Genomic DNA, 22438 nt, shown 5'->3' on the forward strand with positions numbered 1-22438 from the left:
TGAGCCAGCAGGACTAACATGACCTCCCCTCACTGGTTTGAACAGTTTGGATGTAACAGCATATGGCAGATAAGGGACAGGACATCCATGTGACATAGCACAAGGGAATTTCAAAGAAAGGAGTCAGGAGAAAAGTTTCACAAGGAATATGGGGAGCGAGGATTTAAAGAGTAAGAAGACAATTGTAGGAAGTTGTGGGAAAGTGTTATAGCTAAGAAGAGAGCATCATAGGGAGTAATAGGAGATTACTGTAGTGACATGGGCCAACATTTTCAAAAGGGAGTGTCTACAATTTGACACCTGTATTCATATGTAAGCACTTCATCGAAAGTAGCTTGATTTTCAGAGGGGATGTGCGCCCACTGACTTCAGTGGGAGCAGCAGAGTGCTCAGCTTCTTTGAAAACCAGGCTCCTTTTCATTAGATACCTAAATATGGATGTGCCTGCCTAACTTTAGGCCTTCATGTTTGAAAATGGTGGCCTTAGATAATTTACATTAAAAAGATATTTGGTGAGTTGACTAGACTGACAGCCTAGCAGAAACACATGCTACTGTGAGGAGGCTCTGATTTTGATTCCTGAGCTCATATTCTGTGTTTTCAGGCAATCAGGGGCTGCCGTGCTATAAATGCAGTGGGTTGTGCAGGGCGGGGGGGTGGTGATGGTGGCGGTGGTATAAGGGAGAGCCCTGTATTGCTTTTGAGTAACTCCCTCTGACTAGAATTTAGAGGAGACCTGATGAGATCCTAAAGAAGCCACATCCCTAGTTTTATGTATTTTTACTAAAAACAACTGTTGCAGTTCAGCTTTACACTGTCTGATAAAATACCTACCGAATAACATCACTGAGTAGGGAATGCCCCTTTTCCTCCACACACAAATCCCTATGGCTATTTGGGTACTCCACTGATTATCTTACTGATAATATGAACACAACGCACAACAAGAGCTAATTGAGGTATTTAAAATGGTGGATTATTCTTAATGAAGCTTGGTGATCTACCTGGGATACTGTGGAGATATCCCTCAGGAAGCAGGTAAGAGAGGTGAAGGAGGAGATGAGATAAAACTCAGGCCTGGAATATTGGTATAGAGGGGTATAACTTGTTCAGGAAGGACAGGCAGGGAAAAAAGGGAAGAGGTGTTTTGCTTTGTACATCAAGAATGCATGCACTTGTTCTGACGTCTAGAAAGAGGTGAAAGGTAGACCCGTTGTAAATCTCTGGGTGACGATAAAAGGGGAAAAATAGGGGTAATGTCTTGACAGGGGATTACTATACACCACCAAATCAGGAGGAGGAAGTGGATAATGCATTTCTAGGACATATAACAGAAATATCCAGAAGACAAGTTCTGGTAGTAATGGGAGATTTTACCTGCCTGGACATCTTCTGGAAAAGTATTATGACAAAATACAAAATTGCTGGTAAGTTCCTGGAAAGAATAGAGGGCAACTTCTTGTTTCAGAAGGCAGGGAAAGTAACAGGGGAGGGGCAGTCATTTGAGACTTGATTCTGACTAATAGGGAGGAAGTGGTTGCAAATCTGCAGGTAGAAGACAATTTGGGTGAAAATGATTGTGAAATGAGAGATTTCATTATTCTAAGGAAAGCAAGGCGAGAGAGCTGCAGAATAAGGACAATGCTGTTCCTAAAAACAAACTTTAACAAACTCAGAGAACTGATAGGTAGGGTCCCACAGGAAGAAAACCTAAGGAAAAAAGGAGTTCAGGAGACCTGGCAAAGACAGACTATATTTAAGGCACAATAACAACAAACTGTCCTGATGCAAGGGAAAGATAGGTAAAAAAGTAAGAGGCCAATATGGCTGCAACTGGAGCTCTTTAATGACCTAAAAATCAAAAAGGAGCGCTACAAAATGTGGAAACAGACTAATTACTAAGGATGAGTTCAAAAGAATAACGCAAGTGGATAGGGACAAAATTGGAAAGGCTAAGGCACAGAATGAGTTACAACTGGCAAGGGAAATGAAAGGCAACAAAAAGAGGGTTTATAAATAAATTAAGAGCAAGAGGAAGATGAAGGAAAGTGTAGGTCCACTGCTTAGTGGCAAAGGAGAGCTAAGAACTGGTGACATCAAGAAGGCTAAGGTGTTTACATGCCTATTTTGCTTCAGTCATAACTAAAAAAGTTTACTGTAACCAGATGCTTAACACAATATTAACAACAAAGGGGTAGGAAAACAAGTCAGATTAGGGAAAGAACAGGGGAAATAATATTTAGATAAGTTAGATATATTCAAATCAGCAGGATCTGACTAAATTCATTCTGGGGTACTTAAGGAACTAGCTGAAGCAATCTTGGAACCATTAACAATTATCTTCAAGAACCCATGGGAGATGGCTGAGGTCCCAAAGGACTAGAGAAGGGCAAATAAAGCACCTATATTGAAAAGGGGGTACTAAGAGGACCTGGGCAATTATAGACCAGTCAGCCTAACTTTGATATCTAAATGGATACTGGAACAAATTATTAAACAATCAATTTCTAAGACCTAGAAGATCATAGGGCAATAAGTAATAGCCAACATGGATTTGTCAAGAACAAATCATGCCAGACCCACCTAATATCCTTTTTTGGCAGGATTACTGGTCTAGTGGAGGGGAGAAGCAGAAGGCATGAAATATCTTGATTTCAGTAAGGCTTTTGACATAGTCCCACATGACATTTTCATAAAAAACTAAGGAAATGTGGTCTAGATGAAATTATTATAAGGTAGGTCCAAAACTGGTTGAAAGACTGTACTGCAAGAGTAGTTTTCAATGGTTTGCTGTCAAACTTGGGGGATGTATCTAGTGGGATCCTGCAGAGGTCTGTCCTGGGTTCAGTACTATTAATTATTTTCATTAATTACTTGGATAACGGAGCAGAGAGTATGCTTTAAAAATTTATGGATGACACCAAACTGGAGGGGTTGCCAGCACTTTGGAGGACAGGATTAGAATTTAAAACCACCTTGACAAATTGGAGAATTGGTCTGTAATCACCCAGATGAAACTCAGTAAAGACAAGTGCAAAGTACTATATTTCGGATGGCAAAATCAAATACACAAAATGGGAATAATTGGCTCAGCAGCAGTACTGCAGAAAAGGATCTAGGGGTTATAGTGGATAACTTTAATATAAGCCAACAATGTGATGGAATTGTGAAAAAGGCTAATATCATTCTGGGTTGTCTTAACAGGAGTGCTGTATGTAAGATATGGAAGGTTACTGTCCTGCTCTACTCAGCACTAGTGAGGCCTTACACGGAGTATTGTTCTGGGAGTCACACCTTAAGAAAGATATGGACAAACTGGATAGAGTCCAGAGGAGAGCTACAAAAATTATAAAAGGATTAGAAAACTTGACCTATGAGGAAAGGTTAAAAAAAACTAGGCATGTTTAGTCTTGAGAAAAGAAGACTGAGAAGACTGAGTGGGGACCTGATACCAATCTTCAAATATGTTATAAAGAGAATTTTGATCAATTGTTCTCCATGTCCACTGAAGGCTGGAAAAGAATTAAGCAGCTTAATCTACAGCATGGGAGATTTAGGCTAGATATTAGGACAAATTTTCTAACTATAATGATAGTTAAGTACTGGAATAGGTTGCCATGGGAGTTGCGGAATTCCGGTCACTGTTGATTTTTAAGAGCAGATTGGACAAACACTTGTCAGGAATTATCTAAATTTACCTGATCCTACCTCAGCACAGAGTTGGATTACATGACCTCACAATGTCTCTTCCAGCCCTACATTTCTATGAATCTAGACTGGATAGGCCACAAATAGGGGATAGATTTATGTGAATAGGAAAGTGTGACAGATGTAACAATTTCCTGCAATATTTTTGGGAGATCTTACTGTATTGAGTTTATGTATCATTATGGGACAGGGACTGTATGAATTTCATGGGGGAGGGTGACCACAACTCCTCCAAGAATTAAGAACAGTGGGAGATGTGACCAGATATGATCCACCTGTCACATCTTGAACAAACCTTATGGAATTAAGATAAACTTGAATACCCAGTCAGAAGGGAGAAAGAGATGTCTCCACCTATGAGAGGCAATAGCTGTGAAGCTGAAAATTAAGAGTGGGTGCCCTTGCTGAACCACAAAGGGGAAATACAGGTGCAGTTGCCCTGAAGAGTGACAGGAGACAATTGGGCAAATTCAATCAGGCTGTAATACCTCCAGAAAAAAGTACCACTGCCTGGAGAGGTTCATACATACTAGCTCATACTGGAGTCTCCAGAGACTGAAAAGACTGGACACTAAGCATGGACTATAACTGCAAATCTTACAAGAAGAAGAACCTCACACAATCCCTCTCAATTCAAAACAACAACTCCCATCCCTACTGCTCCCATCCTCTGTCAGCCCCACCACCATCTCTGCCAACCAGCCAGCTGGTTTACCAATCTCCCCCTTGATCTGCTTATTTAGAGTTGTAAGCTAAGTGAGCAGTCACATTTTGTATTAACTAAAGTTTCTGAGAGGTCTTCAAGGATAGCTGGATATAAAAAAAAGTTGCAGTAATCCTACCCAGAGGTAGCTAAGGCACTGATAACTGTTGTGAGGTGCACATCTGAGAGGAGAGGTCACAACCTTTTTCACTGAACATATATTTTAAAAAAGTACTCTTGGCTACTGCTTCTGTCTGGGTATTCTAAAGCTGTGCAGGAGCTAGCAGGACTACTAGATTGCCAACTTTATTAAGAAGAGCTCTGTGGAGCTCAAAAGCTAAATTGGTCCAATAAAAGATACCATCTCCACCCACCTTTTCTTTCTAATATCCTGGGACCAACATGGCTACAACAACACTGCATACAACTTTATTAACAAAAGATGGGCCTTCCCCTGCAGTTCAGGGGGCAGATAATGTCTCTCCCTTCTCCTGCAGCAGGCTCCCCCTTTGGTCCTTCATCTCCTCAGTGTACAGAAAGCTATTCAACCATCCTTCCCACCCTACAATGACCACCAACGCAGTCACATCTGGGTGCATGAGCAAGGACCTTGCACAGGGTTGTCAACTCTTGCAATATTTATTGTTTTTCTGAAAGCCCTAGCTCCTAAAGCCAAAAATCTCAACTTTCATTTAAAAAGTAAGTTTCTAGCCATCATAGCTGAGGAGAAAGACCTGAAAATATGACCCAACTGTAACCTAAGGGCTCAGAATCCAAGATAAGTGAAAAGAACCCAAGTTTTATTTATTTAATTTCATTATTGTTTTTAAGACAATCTAATAATATTTGGAGCTCCAACTCATGACTTTTGAATGACTGAGGTTGACAATACTGAAATAAGCTCTCAACCTAGAAGTCTCCCCAAATAAAAGTACAGAAAGCCCCCTCTCCACAACCATTCTAGTGCAAATGACAACCCCAAAAGTCCATTCCTTACATTATCCCCACTCATTTCTGCCAGCTAGATCAATCACCCCTATGGAACTGGATGGAGTCCTTCACCCTAACCCCTTACCCAAAAAACCAATCACTGGTTCATTCTCAAACAGAATTCTTGATTCAAAAGGTATAGCCCTGCCACACAACAATGCTCAGATCCTATTTCCACAATGGGACAAGTCAGCTTTTGGTCAGTCAAAACTTTGCTGCCGGTATGACAGTAGAAACTGGATGATCAGAAACTGCCTGGAGGCTTCCTCAGAGTTGTCAAAATTATTTAAATTAATATGACTAACTGAAATCATGATTATTTATTGTCCTATGGCCAGTTTGTTCTCAATTACTCTGAACACTCTTGATCAGAGTGGCAGGTGGTAGACAGGTAGGAATAATGGAGTTTTTATTAAACAGTCTCCCCATGAACAAGGGTGTTTATTCACTGTTCCAGTAGGTCAGCCATTTGCAAGACTAATACAGTGACATCAAAGCCAGGATCCCAGTTGTTTGATTCATTTGATTTATATTAGATTCATTATAGAGATTACAACTTCATTTACTTTTGTTTGAAATTGATCTGCAATTTCCACTATTTATAGCGGTTGTTTGATCATACACTTTATGTAACTGTGTAATAAATCTCTCTCTCACACATACCCCCATTCTTCCTACCTACCCTCTCAGGTTTGACTTTCCATCTTTTAATTTAATGTCATATTGACCATGCAGCCACATTAACGTAAAACAGTGTCTCTCTTCCTAGTCCCCAAAACATCTGCATCACATTACATCTTTCCACAGAAAAATATTTCCTGCCCCTGTGTTTATCCCACATCCATCTCATCTCCACACACACACACCCGCCCCCCACACCCCAAAAAAAACAAAAGGGAAAATGATTGTTACTTACTAGGAACTCCGGATACCAATCGTAAGGGGCGTAACACTCGGAAAGCCCGCAGTGCTTTAACATCAAATCCGGCACCTTTCCCTCCTATTGAATTCACCCCATCTGCTTTGGTTGCTTGTTCTAAAATTGCACTAAAAAGCCTGCAGAAAGGAAAGAGGAAACAAGCTGTAGGCAGACAGCAAGGCTCAGGCTAAACAGAAAATTAATTAACATCATAATATCATTGAAACTACCTCATATTGCACAAACCCACCAGATGTATCACATATCTGACTTGATAGTCTTATGTAGTGGGGGAGAAAGAGACTCTTCCCCTATACAATATCCTGTAGTCTAGAAGAATGGGAACTGAGATGTAAGGCAGGAGACATACCAGTAAGTTCTAATCTCAGTCCTTCCTCTGACAGTTATTAATACTTCTGTGCCATTTGCAACCTTTATTAACTGACACTCTTCTGTAGAAGGGCAATTATTCAACCATTTCAGGGCCAGTGGAACTGGGGGCAGGGGAGGGAGCTAGCATCTCTGCAATGGAAATAGTGTGTGGAGGTCTATGTTTCTGCCTATCCATCAATATCTGGGAGTGGACTCTGCTGCATTCCCAAGGAGGAAGATTGAGAGCAGGATCTGGAGAAGAGGCTGTAGCAGCTGCCAAGGCCACAAGATCAGGCTGACTGATGAGAAGCAGGTATGACTCCCAGCCTAGCCAGGTCCCTCCTTCCAGCCACTACAGGTCCCAACAGAGACAGCCAGCCCCAGGGAAGGGCCTGAGAGTGTGCAGCAGCCATTAACGTGAGGTAGGAGATGGGACAGGGCCTCAGCACCTGGGTGGGAGGCAATGGTGCACGGGGTGCCAGCTGCCAAGGAGGTGAGGGGAATACACGGCACCAGGCACCAACCACAGGAACGGCAATGGGAACTACTAGGACATACCTTCCCAGCCAGCTGCCCCCTCGAGTCTCAGTAACTTCCCTTGCTCCCTCCTTTCCTATCCATCTGGTCCCCCATTCTTAGGGAGTTCAGTCCCCCTATCTATTTTACATCTAACTCAGGTTCTACAAGGTCACTGCAGGTGAAACTGGTAATAGAACTCAGGTCTCATTTACTGCCTTTCAGAAGAACCATGTCATATTATGTGCATGTGTAATCCATGTTAACAAAGTGTGGCCCTTTGACCCCCTCCCAAAGTTAGATCACATGCAGCCGTTTATGAGGCAGATAAAGATAGGTTTTTAGATCCAGAGATTCCAGTTTTAAACCTTCGTGAGGACCGAACAGCAGCATTCATTAAATTTGGCAATGCTGTTTCTATTCATATTCTATTTCCAGAACTAGGAATAGAAGCCGTGAATCCTAAAATCAAATATTCCAGGGCTATTTCAACAATAGTTGTGTACCCCGTGGCAAAGTATGCATCATGGCTCACTCTATGGGCTGGTCCTAATAGAACATAACAGCATATTTCCATACCAGTTACAAGTATAGATGAAGTGGAAGAGGTCTGTGATCCAAAAATCTTGGGTTCAAACCCTAATGATGGCTTAAGGGGGGTAAAAGTGTAGGTATAAGTTCATGTGAAGACTTTGGAAAAATGCAATTGTTGACATGATGCCATGTCATATTACAAAACATTTTATTTAGAGGCGAATTTGGATTCTCATACTTGTTTTATTATGATATTTGTAGTGGTTTACTTGGGTTAATAGGAGCTGTCCCTTTAAAAACAGGGTGGGGCACTTAATTATAGAGAGTGTTTGAAGAAAGCAGAGCAGTGTGTGGGAGATGTTGTTCATGTGTGTAGAAAGTGGAAGACTCAGCCTGTGAAAAGTCAGAACTTGATTTAATACACTTATCTTTCAACAAAGAAAACTTCATTCTTGAGGTGCAATGTTGGCATTTATTAGAAGAGTGAATTTCTGAGGGCATTACTAAGGAGCCACAAAGCCTTTCACCTAGAGGGCCTCACTCTGAATCCAATTCATCTCAGTAGAGATTAAAGAAGTTGTTCCCATCCTATGGTGCTGCTATATTAGGTAAGTTTGGTGGGTGCCAGTTCCAGCTATGATTCCACAAACTCATCACCATGCTTTGAACTAACTGGCAGATTCAACAGAAAGGCCAAAAATTGCATGGGCCAGGGAGAATGAAATAGCCCTATTACCTCTACAGAAAATCCCTGCAGTTCAGGGTTGAGACATGCTGGCAGAGCTATACGTATGGGAAGCTTGCCCCATAGATAAAAAGGATACATTCATTACAGCACTCAGGCCAGTACCTTTCACCAGCACTAATTTTTTTAAGCTGAAGTTTCTGGTTATATACACATTAGTTGCAAATGTCTCAGCTGGAGCTACACAGAACTTGGCAGCTATGATGCGGAGGGGGGAAGAGGGGAGCTACTTGACTCAATTCAAAGTAATAACTTAAAGTATTGCTGAAAAATTAACAACCATGTAGTGAGTGAGAGAGGAGGCAGGAGAGTAGAGGGGAGGATGTTGCGAATTAATGAACAGGACCAAGAAAACCTCTTGAAAAAACCTACAGTAGACACTGCAGGAAGTGGTGTGGCTGCTTCAGTAGTTCCTGACATTCCCTTTCAGTAGGTGAACCAGCTGAAACAATGCCACAGCATGATGTGAGAGAGCACTGTGCTGATGGAGGCATTGTCAATGAGATTTAAAAGCAAGGTTCTACTCCCTTGCAGTTATTGAAGATCCCCTAGCACTTCTCCAAAGAGTATGAGAATCAACCCTATTTCATCTCAGATAAGCACATGCTGCAACCTAACTTTCCCTTCCATTTCCAACTGGATGCAATATTTTCCACCTCCTATTTTAAACTGTTGTGTAGTGTTCTTGAGCATTGATAAATGATTTCTGAATCTCAGCCTACGGGTCACTACATCCAGTTTTGGTTCATTTCTTAAAGATTAACTACAAAGCAAATAAAAGACCAAATGTTGACTTCTGCTTCTTCTCAATTATGTATTATTATTTTTCCTTTTTTCCCCCCAATATTTTTCCTGCTTCCTTTTTTAGGTCTGACACATAAGGTATTCTCTTTGCTGATGGCCCTTAGCAAGATCTTTTGAGGACCTCAATAGTGGCATGACAAGGCTGCTACCTGTACTGCAGCTCTTTATTTCCCTGTCTGTGTGGATGGGATGCTGATTCTTATAGTCTAAGAGAAGATCTTGTCAAGGGGCTCTTGCAAATAGAGGGAACTGAGGATCTGATATTTCCAATGCAAATAACAAGCAAAGAAACACCTTTGAGAGAGAGTCTTTGTACAGCATAAAGAAAAAGTAAAGGCCAAAAGATTTTTTGTTTCTGGCTTTACAGTTCACCTTTAAAGATGGCTATTTTTTAACTCCAGGAAGCGTTTGTAAATGTGGAAGTGCCTGAGTCTGCCCTTTAGGAAATTCCCCACAGGCCTAAGGAAAGGCTCATTTCTACACCCAAGTTTTTGAATCTCTTCAGAATTTCAACCCCCTTGCAAATACCTTCAGTGCACAATCTAAGTAAGGTTGTTCTCTAAATTAAGATACCTTTCTCTTGGTAGAAACTGTGAGTCCTCAGAAAATAGTGCTCTTAGGAAATGCCTTACATGCTGTCTGGTAAGAAGAATATTCTTGTAACACAACACTTTGAAGTCATTTTTGTCAGGGAAGGAAATTTCCTTCTAAGTCAAGATGAATTCCAAGGTCAACACTTGTATCAAAAAACCCTTTGTTTTCCAAAAGGAGAAAAATAAAAATCAAAATAACTAGGAAACAATTTAACTAATGATTAGCAGTTGTGGGATATGCTTCACTAGACAGCTTGAGTATGTGATCTTTGTTCTTAACTAGCAATGTTCTTAAACACAGAGCTTTATGACTGATACCTATGCAAAGAGATTTTTCTTCAAAGCAATATTTAATGGCTCTGCCACAGAAAGGTCATAGGCTATTTGAGGATAAGCTAGATCAAGCTTTAAAGGACTTAGCTGCTCAGAAAGCAGATCAACCATATTGCAAGACAGATAAATTGTTACAAGCCTATAAGTCTAAAGTGTGTCCCTTCTTCAGAAGGCATTCCTTTAAGTCTAGATTTAGTCCTTGCTTTTAATGCTCTTCTCCTTTCCTGACATGGATTCATCTGACCATCCTAGAACTACACATTCAAAGTGAAGTCACAGATTGCTTCAGGCAGTGGATGATCCAACTTTTGAAGACAGGGAGATACTTGGTACTATAAAGTGTAGCAGATAATGGGTACTATAAAGAATTCATGGAGACTGCTTTCTAGAATGCTCATTCCCTATCTCCTTGTCTACCTGAAAATAATGAACAATATCAGAATAGTTTCTCCTTATTAGACCTTCCAGCTGCATGCATTGGTGTGGTGGGAAAAAATGGGAGTTAAGTTAGACTGAGGATCTAGACATTGTCCTTGGTTATGCTCCTTTTTGGCATAGCAGCACCTGAATTATTCGTTGTATATAGGATTTTTCCATTTCCCATCCAGCCCTACTCTTTTCTCTATGGTGAGAACCAGCAAAGAAGAAGATTCCAAAGGCAGAATGAGTGCAAAATGACAGCTGCGATGAAAAAGTCTTTAAAATGTAATGCTTTAGGTCAGTGGTTCTCAAACTATGGAGGCATGGGAGTGAGTCTAGGAAGGTGCGAGCTGTGGGCTTTTTTTGCAGGGTGGCGGAGGGGTGGGGGGGAGGAAGAGCTCTGGTTGCCAGTCCTGGATGTTTGGAGCTCATGCAGAAGAGCTCTGCTCTTCTGGGAAGTAGGGAAAAGAGGACAGCCAGAGCCCTACCACCCTGGAGCTGACAGCCGGAGCCCCGCCACCTGGGCTCGGGCTCTCCTCCTGCATCCTCCCTCTATTCCTCACCAGAGGCTGCCCGGACTCAGGCTCTCCTCCCATCCCCCCTCCTCCGCTTCATCCCCCAATTCCCATCTGTCAGCCCTGGGATGCAGCAGCAGCAGCGCAGAAAGAAGGGTGGCAGTGGGGCACTAAATCTGCTGTGAAGAGTAATTTTGACAAATATCACTTTTTACATTGCCTCCCTTACTTCTGTGCTGCTGCTGGCACGGTGTTGCCTTCAGAGCGGGGCACCCAGCCAGCAGCCATTGCTCTTTGCTCTGCCTTCAGAGCTGGGTGATGGTTTATATATGTGGGGGCGGGGGGCATAAACAATTACAGACACAAAAAAGGGGGGGCCCAATCAAATAAGTTTGAGAACCACAGGTTTAGGTTACACTTTCTGAATATTACCAGGAAAGCACCATCCTCTTTTGCCATCCCATGAACCTCTATGACCTTCTCTGGCCTATGTTACAATACTACAACTACGTCCATATCAGTCAGCCCCGAGAGAACAGTTACCACAGGAAGGCAAGTTTTTCTTTACTCTTTGGAGAACAGTAACACCCAGAGGCCTCCAAACACAAAGCAAGAAACAGTTCCAGCCCACAAAGTCACAGGAGCATCCTTGAGTGGCATCCTTCTAAATTACCCAGGTCTTTAGTTTTAGCAAAAAATAGTATTAGTCAAGAGTTTAGGATAATACATTTAGGTTTGCTACCTCTAAACTGGGTTTCTGAGCATCATATCCATCAGTCTAGAAGCCCTACTGAGTATGGCTAGGCTTAACATCAAATTTTTTTAGTTAGTGTCTCATTCTCTTCTGAAATCTCATGAATGAGCCTGTGCTCAATGTTAAGAAAGCCTGGCCTGAGTTGGGAACACAGTAGGCAGCATGTACAGCCACTGTCAGGAGAATGCTTCCTCTTGTTTTCCAGCCACTGCTTCAGGCTGCCACTGGAACCATTTCCGACAGCACTGATGGACACCAGAGGAAGCCCTGGCTGGCTCCCCTCAGATGGAAGAAAATGTTAGGTCAATAAGGGATCTTTGCAGGAAGCAGAATAAAAAAGAAAATGGAGAAATTTGGAAAACTTCCTGCCCCTCCAACAAAATCAATTCAAGTTTAAATATGGTGTAACTGCAGCCTGGGTTTACACTGCAATTTTCAAACAAACAATAGGGAGCAAGCAGGGGAGAACAGGGGCAAACAGCATTGCCTCTCAGAATTTGCTGATAAGTAGGGTCTGCTGGGAGAGGAAGCAGCACACCACACTATGGCATAGTCCTGTATGAGCCAGTCTAAACAGATAAATATCAGAGAAACCCATCCAGCCTTGAAGTGGCATCTGCCGCTCACAATTATTACTCTTTAACTGGGACCTAGGGGTCTTGGTCATGTTTATATATGTGTAATCTTTCCCCTGCTGCAGTTGCTGTCAGATTGTTTCCTCCAGCTACAGAGTAAGTGTTGCTGAACATGAGAGAAGACAGACTAGCACAGTGGAGAGCTGCTGCTTTTGTCACCGGCAAGGGAATTAATTTCAGCCTGAATATCATCTTGCTGATTAACAGGCCTAATAGGAAAGCTCAAGTTAAACTACATATAATACTGATCTAGCATTTCTGGAACCCTGTTCTTTTACATGGCAATAGAAAGGTGGTAAAATATTTGTCCTCTTTTTAAAAGTCTCTATAAAGACCCACATAAAATGAAAACAAGTGGATTCATAAGGCCCTTATTCATATTGAGCAACAGTCCCTAGTCAGGTGACTGAATCCTACATGAGTATAGATTGCAGAATCAGATTTATCTTGGGAAATCAGTTAATCCCTGGGTGGATGTCACTAATTTCCTGTGGTATTTTTTTTACTCCTTTGGGAGCACGGAGGTGCGAGCACCAAAATAGCAGGGCGAAGAGTCTAGGTAGGAGGTAGGTGTTTTGGGACTAAGAATAGGTTCCAACTTGTCCCACCTCCTTGATGGGAACTTCTTCCCCCACTTCCACCTATCATTCTGGAAGCAGAAGGGATCAAGTAGCGCAGCAGCAGCAGCAAAGGTGAGTGGTTAGGAGTTTTATAGCTTTCAGTTCCTCCATACAAGTAGACAAGTGGCCAGATGGTCAGTGGATTTGGGCAGCAAGCATAAGATGCTTTGGCTGCTAAACTGCCCTTTTTTGGTACTCAGAGTGGGAATGGACGCAAAGATTTCTATTGGAAAGGGAAGGATAGGGGAAGGCCTGGATGGTCGTGGGGCATGGAACTCACTCTGGAGATGAGGCTGGAGATAGGAAGGGAAGAGGCATTCAGGAGAATAAGACCCAGCCTCATTGCCTTAAGAGTTAGTTCATCCCATGTTACACTTCCTTCATCTAACTACCATTCAAACAGCTTGTCATGTTGCTTTCCAAGTTTCTAACTCAACTAATTCAACTCAATTTAATGTATCATTTCCCCTACATTAAACCCATCACCTCATCCCATGATTTTTCTGCTCTCAGTAGTGAGGTAGGGATACCTACTGGAGACTTGCCTACAAGTGTCGCAGAAATTGCTCCACTCTTGTACTTCTAATCCCTAGGGAAATTAGGAATTTATTGTATTTGCAGGCCCAGGATCTTCTCTGAGAAGAGAGTCAGGAAGCAGAAGCACGGCCACTCAGAAAAAGTGTATAGAAGTTGAACAGTGTCCATGCTGTCCCCTTTCCTAAAGCTGATAACTCATCTCAGCTTCAGCAGCATTGCACAACTCACTGTGAGGTATCCAAAAAGGGAGAGCTTGCTGCCTGGCTGCTTTTCTCTAGGGCTTCACAATTCCTCTGGCTTCTCAGAGGTCATGTGTTAGGAGCCTATAAGGGAATGATGAAGCTCAATTCCTAGCTCAAACACTCTTTTTAGATTTCAGAGTAGCAGTCATGTTAGTCTGTATCCACAAAAAGAACAGGAGGAGTACTTGTGGCACCTTAGAGACTAACAAATTTATTTGACCATAAGGTTTTGTGAGCTACAGCTCACTTTATCAGATGCATGCAGTGGAAAATACAGTAGGAAGATATATATTTATTATATACACACACATAGAATGTATGTATGTGTGTGTGTATATGTGTACACACACATATATACATACATTCTATATATATAGAATAAATGAGAGAGAGAGAGACACAAAGTTCCTCCTCTGCCTTGGTGGGTCCTATGCTTATTGGCAGATTTGCTCACCTCAGTGATCTTCCCCTCTGGTGGAACCGACAGTCTGGGTCAACTCCTCCTGTGTCTGATCAGGAGTTGGGAGGTTTGGGGGGAAACCCGGGCCCACCCTCTACTCCGGGTTCCAGCCCAGGGCCCTGTGGATTGCAGCTGTCTATAGTGCCTCCTGTAAGAGCTGCATGACAGCTACAACTCCCTGGGCTACTTCCCTATGGCCTCCTCCAAACACTTTCTTTATCCTCATCACAGGACCTTCCTCCTGGTGTCTGATAATGCTTGATTGTCTGATAATTCCTCAATTCTCCAGTAGCACACCCTCTCAGTCTCAGCTCCTTGCGCCTCTTGCTCCCAGCTCCTCACACACACTTCCTCTCCTCTGGCTCCTCCCTGCCTGACTGGAGTGAGCTCCTTTTTATACCCAGATGCCCTGATTAGCCTGCCTTGATTGGCTGCAGGTGTTCTAATCAATGTAGCTATCTCCACTGCCTTCTAGAAAGATGTTAATTGGCCCCAGGTGCCTTGATTAACCTGGAGCAACTGCCATTTGGTTACCACAGTACTAGGGATTTGTTTACCTGGGGCTAACATACCTGTTCCTCAGTACTTTACTGTAGCCATCTGGCCTTGCCCCATCACAATATACACACACACACACACACACACACACACACACAGAGAACATGAAGCAAAGAGTGTTATCATACACACTATAAGGAGAGGGATCAGTTAAGGTGAGCTATTATCAGCAGGAGAGAAAAAGCACTGTTTGTAGTGGTAATGAAAATGGCCCATTTCCAGCAATTGACAAGAAGATGTGAGGGGAAAAATAAGCATGGGGAAATAGTGCGTCATACAACACATTCTCTGTATTTCTTTTGTTTTGGGCTTTTTAATAAGTAGTAGGGCCATTTTAATCAAAATAAACTCCTCATTCCTGATAATGTTGCTCTCTGCTTGACCCTCACAGTGGTCAGGATCAATAATGGACCAATGTGGGACATCTTTTAACATTCTATTTTCTGAAATATTTGTTGGGCCTGAGGCCCTGGGGTTCACCCATTGTTACAAGTAACAAGTTACAATTACAGCCCATGAACTATTCCCCCTACATTCATGGAGCTGTCAAGAGTTAATTTATTTGATTATCTTCTGTCAGGATTACACTCAGGAGTCTGAGATCCAGCTGTACATTGCCCAATAATCTTGTGTTGCTTTCTCTTTTTTCCTCCACAAGTGTTAAAAAGTGGTTTACTTTCAATGCCTTAGAAATGGGTAAAGTCCTGGAATGGGGTCTAAGGAGCTGGACGTACACAATATCAGAAAACCCATGTGTACAGTATACTCAAAGACAATAGTACTCACCCTACTACCACAATTATAAAATCTAGTAAATTCCAGCCATTGCGGAGGTAAGCGTTGGGGTGAAAGAGAAGTCCATATGCTATTACTTTTAAAAATGCTTCCACTGTAAAAATTATGAGAAAGAGATATTCCACTCGTTCCTGGAGAGAAGACAAAAGAAAAAAGAAAGACAACAATTAGCTCAGTGCTGAAAAAGAATGGGTAAGAATCTATTTACCTTTTTTACATTTTATCTATGCAGCCTTCTAGTCAGTGGCCCACCAGAGCCACTTGGGAATATCCAGTGTTAAACCCCATTACTTGCCAATGAGCTTTTCCTTTCCGAATTGTTATTTCTGTGGCTAGCTTGATGAGCTAGCAGCAGTGCAGTGTGGTTAGGATGCAAGTTTCATGTTCCTTGACTTGTCAGGAACTGTAAACTCTGCAGAGACAGAACGCTCAGCACCAGTGTTGGGAGGCATCGCTCTCTAGTATTTTGTTCTTGGGAGGATGTACTGAGAGGCACTGAGAGCCTCCAGAGTGAGCTGTGTCCAACCCTCTTGGAGGGGGAAGGTGGCTGGATTTGAGGCTTTGTGGAAAGAAGAGAGAAGAGTGGCTCTGCGGAGACACACATATCACCCCAAGAAAAATTATCATTCTGTTCACTTTTCTTGTGAGATTGCTCCCTACATTGTTGGGGAAAAACCTGATGTAGGAACGTGATAAATGATTTACAGTTCATATGGATTCATTAGCACTCAGTGCATAGTTACTGTCGTTTTAGTGATTTCATCAGAACATTCACGTGTGCGACGTGTGAAATGCAATCCAGAGTCTGGCATACGCAAAGGAAGTAATCTGCAGTGACAATACAGTCTGATTCAGCAGGGAGGTTTCAGGAGTCCAAATATGGGTTTAAGCTCTCTCTTAACTTTGGATTTCCTATTCCCAGGATGGAGGCAGAGCCGCAGCACTGCTAAAGTGACAGTGACCCCAGTCCTCCTCACTCACTTCCTAGCCAGTCACTGCAAAGGCACTGAGAGCAGCTTAGAAGATAATTGGCACTCAGCTGTCCCAGGATCAGAGCAGTCATCTAGATATCGATACTGAATCTGGGAGTGAGCCTGGGTTCACAGCCATACTAGCAAGGCTCATGCTAGCCTACTAAAGACAGCTGTGTGACAGTGCCTTGATGTTGCTGCTGAGGCTGGAGCCCAGATTCTGAAGCCCATCCCTCATCCTCGATTTCAGAGCCTAAGCTACAATATCTACATAGCTACTTATAGCGTGCTCGCGTGAGCCCTGCCAACACAGGTCTGTGAGCCCAGGCTGGGAGGCTCATTCTCAGATGCTGCGTCGACATGCCACTGGACTCAAAGGGAAAGGATAGGTGTAGTCCTCAGAGCTACCAAGATTATATCTACCAACTCTGGTGAAGAGGCAAGAGGCGAGTGGGAGGGGGGCTCTACTGGAGGGGTAAGGAGGTGAGCGGCGAGCCAGCAGCAGGGTGAGGCGGGCGTGTGAGGGTCTGACTGCAAGTGGGGGAGTGCGGAGGCAAGCGGGGGTGGGGTGAGGAGGCAAGAGGCGAGCTGGGGGTGGCGAGGAGACAAGCGGCGAGGCAAGTGGCAGGGGTGGGCCCTGGTGGAGGAGTAGGGAGGTGAATGGCGAGCCAGCAGCTGGGTGATGAGGTGGGTAAGGGCGTCTGGCTGTGAGCGGAGGAGTGAGGAGGTGAGTGGTGAGCTACTATCAAGTGGGAGTTCTCGCAGAGGGCAGGGGGGTGTCTGTGGCAGGGGAGTGAGGAAGCCAGCAGTGGGTGGGGGAGTGAGGAGGGACATAGGAGGTGAGCAGGGGGTGAGGAGGTGAGTGGCGGGCACATAGGTGGTAGGTGGAGCCCCCCCTTTGGGGAGGCTAGCCCCTGACTCCACCCCTTCTGCCCACATTCCCCTCTGGCAGCTGGAGCACTGGAAGTCACAAGCCACCGCCCCCTCCGGAGAAGCCACAAGACCTTTCCCTCCTACTCAACCTGCTTGGAGGAGTTCCCAGCTGGCCAAAGCCCTAAGCCCTGCCACCTGCCTGGAAGAGACCCGGGCCAGCCACAGCTGTGCATCCCCTCCCCAGACCCAAGCCACCCAGATATGTTTTTCATTATTATTTGGACTTCTATTATGTCAAAGCATTTTAAAATTTACTTCAGAATTGTTATACAGACAACTTTTACTAAAAAAGCAAAAGAAACAATAATAAAAAAGACAAGAACGTGCAAAGCACTTTTTGTGTGTTTCTATTCTGTTAGGTCCAGTAAAGGCTAGAGATAACTGTGCATGATTTTTATTATTGAGTCTGCAAAAAAACCCCAAAACCTTACATAAATAAATTACAATGAGTTGGATGTATATATGTGTATATTACTTTATTCACTTTAGGAAAAATAAATAATTTTAGGAAAAAATGTCAGTGCAGCCACCAGAAAGAGTTGGTGGCCACACTCTGAGGCCACTAAAAATTTGTTGCGAGAATCCCTGCTCCAGAAAAGCACAAATAAATAGATGAAACTTGTGGCTCAAGTAGATCCTGCAGCCTGACCAGTGAAATAATTCAGTGAGTCACTGCCGGATTTTGCATCTCTGTTTCAGAATATAATTGGCCAGTTCTCCCTGCCAGCTACTCTGCTGAATGCATGTATCACTGCTTCTCTTTGGTGGATCACAGCATTAAAAGAAGTCATTACAACATCTGACCCAGGCCCACCCCTGAACCTCTAAGATTAACATTCAACTCTAGATTATTAACAGTAACACAGTAGCTAGCAAAGCTCCTGATGCTGTAGTGGATGACCAAGAACCACATTATCCAGTTCATCTGCACGTTAACACACTATTGTACATGCCTCAGAAATCTGTTTTACAGTAGCATACAAGCCTTTGTGCTTAAAAAGGCTGTCGTTTTCCATTAGATAATGCTATCTTAGCATTGCAGTATGCCCTGCACTTAATACAGGGGCTAACTAGGGAAATTACACGTATATTAGGTAAATGTTACTTAGGCTATGTCTACACCACACACCTTTTAGCGACACAGCTGTGCTGCTACAGCCATGCCACTAAAAGGTGCACAGTGTAGCCAGTCTTTGTCGATGGGAGAGAGCTCTCCTGCAGATAAAATAAATACACCCCAAAGGAGAGCAGTAGCTTTGTCGGCCAGAGAGCTCTCCTGATGACAAAGTACTGTCCACATCGGCCCTTTTCATCGGTAAAACTTTTGTTGTTCAGGAGGGGGTGTTTTTCTCACACTCCTGAATGACAAAAGTTTTACCGACTAAAGTGCAGTGTAGACAAAGCCTAAGTTACTTGGTGCAATTGTAAATTACAGTGGTCACCATTAACCTTCACACAGAGATACCCAAGACATTTCAGTTTACAGTTACAATACCAATGCTGGTAACTGTTTACAAATGTTGACTTTTTATAAGGTGACCATTCTACCTCCAACCTCACATTACTTATTGTTACTCAAAGAAATTGGCATGCAAGAGTAAATAGCCAACTGCCTGGCCACTGGCTTGGCAAAAGATAAGAGCTCTGAAATGGTAAAAGGCTTGCTGATTCCTGAAATAGTCTTATTTAATGTCCCTGCTTTTCTCCCAATTCCCTGGATCTGAGTGGCTACTTGCTGTGTAAACAGTAGAACAACAAACATTGACAATTAAGTTCCATGCGCCCATTTGTAAAGTAAGTGTAAGCGGAGCTGTCAGAGGACCTCTAATAAAAATCAGTGTGTGATGGGAAGTCTTTATGCAGCGCCTTTTGATTACCACACGCCTTTGTGTTGCCACATGCCTTTATCAGCATGGCATGAGGCCAGGCTACATTCTGCTCAGCAGGCAGCTAGCCTGTGTTAACTCCGCGGTGAGGAGACAATGCCCTAGCTAAGAAAAGTCTGTGGGAATACAAGAGGAACAGAGAAATGGGCTCAGCTGGGGAATAATGTGCTGGGAATTAGGCATGGCAGTGCTGCAATTGGGACTGAATCGGCCTTGCTAGGGATGAACAAACGTTTTTAAAACGGAAAGGGAGAGACTTCTCTTACTGCATCCCATTCCATTAAGGGCCTCTCTCTATGCCTCCATAGCCATAAGCACGCCCTGCGTAGATAGATCAGCCCTTTTGTTCCACCCCCGCCGATCACCAGTAGGGTTTGAGACCATAGTCCTCAGAGTGCTTTCTGAGGGGCTCCATGTGCAAATGGAGCCCAGCTATTTTGGTGGTGTTATTCCTTGTCCGTGGGCCAACTAATAGGTGGATCTGTGGATTGAGGTGGCGGTGTACTCAGAACAATTTTTAGGGGATCCATAAAAAACAAAACACTGTAAAATCCTCTGCAATGAACATAAGATACCAAACACTGCTGAGCAGAACACAGACTTTATTACCCTCTCCATTTAAACTAATGATTTTAGGAATCAAATCCAAAGGAAAAATATTACCCAGTTTTAAATGTGCAGCTACTCTGAGACTATTTCAAGAGGCCACTTTTTATCCATAAATTAGCTCTGCTTGGAACTGAGAAGGATTTTTTAAAAAAAATCATTGATTTATGTTCACTTCTTTTCTAAACCATAAACCTCAGCAGCTCTCCACTAAAAAGGCAGTGTGGTTTATTGGTTAGAAGACATGCCTAGGATCCAGGATGGGGGGTTCCAGTCCAGGCTCTGATGTTGACCTGCTTCATGAGTTAAGGGAAGGGGAGAATACCGACTGTACTTGACAATCATGGGGCTTAAATTGTAATGAAAGAGGTGCTGGGGCTCAAGCAGTTTTTTTTACTTCATAACTGATGCAGCAAACCCAGAGGTGCTGGGGCTATGAACTGCCAAGCTCAAAGATAATGGGGCTCAGCCTTGACAAGCCCCAGCTCAAATTAAGCACTGGGCTTAATCAACTCATGGTGATAAAGTGCTTTGCCATAATTGGATGGATGAACCTTAGATAATTTTCAGGTTTAAGTGCCATTCCTGGGTGAGCATCCAAAGTGATGCTTTGCTCTAACAGAGCTCAATAGTATAATTTAGTGCCAGATTAACCCCTGGGGTTCCAGGATCCAGAGAACGTAGAATTGCAAGATACTCTGCATTTCAACTCTTTTGGGAAGACCAGTTGGCACTACCCTAAAAGACGCCAGCCCACAGAAAGTGATTCATTTCCTCTCCTGGGCAGTCTCTGTTGGCAGGGGTCTCATGCAGCTCCAACCTGAGTTTAAATATGTCATTTCCGTGTAGAGTTCCAGGATACTGTTGCTGCCCTGGGGTTGAATGCCCTTTCCAGCTCAACGACCCTCTGGGCTGAAAGGGGGTGCAAACTGCAGCCTCTTGTCCAGGGCCAGCTCCAGGTTTTTTGCCGCCCCAAGCAAAAAATAAACAACAAAAAACGGGGGGACGGACAGAGTGCCACTGTCAAAGCAAACAAACAAAATGCCGGAGTGCCGCCCCTTCACAAGTGCCACCCCAAGCACATGCTTGGAATGCTCGTGCCTAGAGCCAGCCCTGCTCTTGTCACCTTCAGAGTTAATCCAGTCCAGAGTGATAAGACAAAACACAATGGCTGATTCAGAGCGAAGTTGGAGATACAATATGGTAAAGAAAAAAGACAGAAGATACCATATGTTTTCAGCTGTCATTGAAAAATTTATTCAGTGTCTATGAGGCTGGAATGCAGGATGCATGTTGCAGATGGAGGGAATTGCAGAGCAGAAGGCTTTTGCTTGGCTAGTGGCAAGGCTGTGGCGCAACAGAGAAAAGGCCAGGCAAAATGTCTGGAGTGAGTGGGGAAGGGAATACAGAGAGAAACATTGACTTGAGCTCGTTGGAATAAATCTCCGGAGCACGTGCAAATGTTCTGTAGCTGATTTCCATGCTGGTTATTACAGACATTGGACACAAGCATCAGCTAGAGTAGCTGACATTTTAGTCAAAGTTTCTTTTCACCAGAGTTTACATTACAGAGAAATAGATCGCACATTTGTTTACTCTTAATAAAGACATAAATGCTAACCTATTGTTAATACTAATATCTGTTTCCAAAGGATTTTGGAATGATTACATTAACACCAGAAACCTCTAATCCCATTTTTCATTGCTGAAGATGTCTCTGTGTTGTCTATAATTCCTACTGATGTCCTGGGGTAATGATGGGAGTTTGAAAACATCAAGTACATGCAAGCAACTCTGAATGAACAGGCGTGGCATTCTGGGGCTTCTTTCCATTGGGAGTTAAGTTACCAACCCAGCACTACATCTGAGGAGCTGACCAGAATTGTGCTACTTTCCCATCTCTTTCTTCCAACATCCTCCTTCCCATCTCACACATGCCACACAGCATTATTAGTTTTTAATATTTCTATTGCAGTAGTTACTAAAGGCTTCAATCAGGACCAGGTTCTCACTGTGCTAGGTGCTGTACTGTCCCTGTCCCAAATAAACAATTAACAAACTAAGAAATGTAAACATTACAAGTGTAACCTTTCTGCCAGGTGGAGTCAGCAGCACCTAGGGGTTACTCTTAAAAATACAAAACAGAACTGGCTCAAGTCCCCACCCAGTAATCTGGGAAAACCCTACCAGCATCCCTAGAGGCAATACTCCCTGTCTTGCAAGCATTGAATCTGTGTATAACAAAAAAGAACTTTTATTAAAAGGGAAAAGGAACCAAGCATTAATTTG

The 22438-nt window shown here is 43.2% G+C and overlaps 1 protein-coding gene across 1 annotated transcript in view; it reads right to left on the reverse strand.

Moving 5' to 3' along the window:
• Positions 1–22438, reverse strand: part of CACNA1C (calcium voltage-gated channel subunit alpha1 C) — a 672248-nt gene that overhangs the window by 270588 nt on the left and 379222 nt on the right. Inside the window, 2 exon segments of the mRNA XM_030542977.1 lie at positions 6318–6457; positions 15745–15884. Of these exon segments, the coding sequence (XP_030398837.1) occupies positions 6318–6457; positions 15745–15884 (280 nt within the window).

This window comes from Gopherus evgoodei, chromosome 1 (genome assembly GCF_007399415.2).
Source record: "Gopherus evgoodei ecotype Sinaloan lineage chromosome 1, rGopEvg1_v1.p, whole genome shotgun sequence".
Classification (NCBI taxonomy): Eukaryota; Metazoa; Chordata; order Testudines; family Testudinidae; genus Gopherus; species Gopherus evgoodei.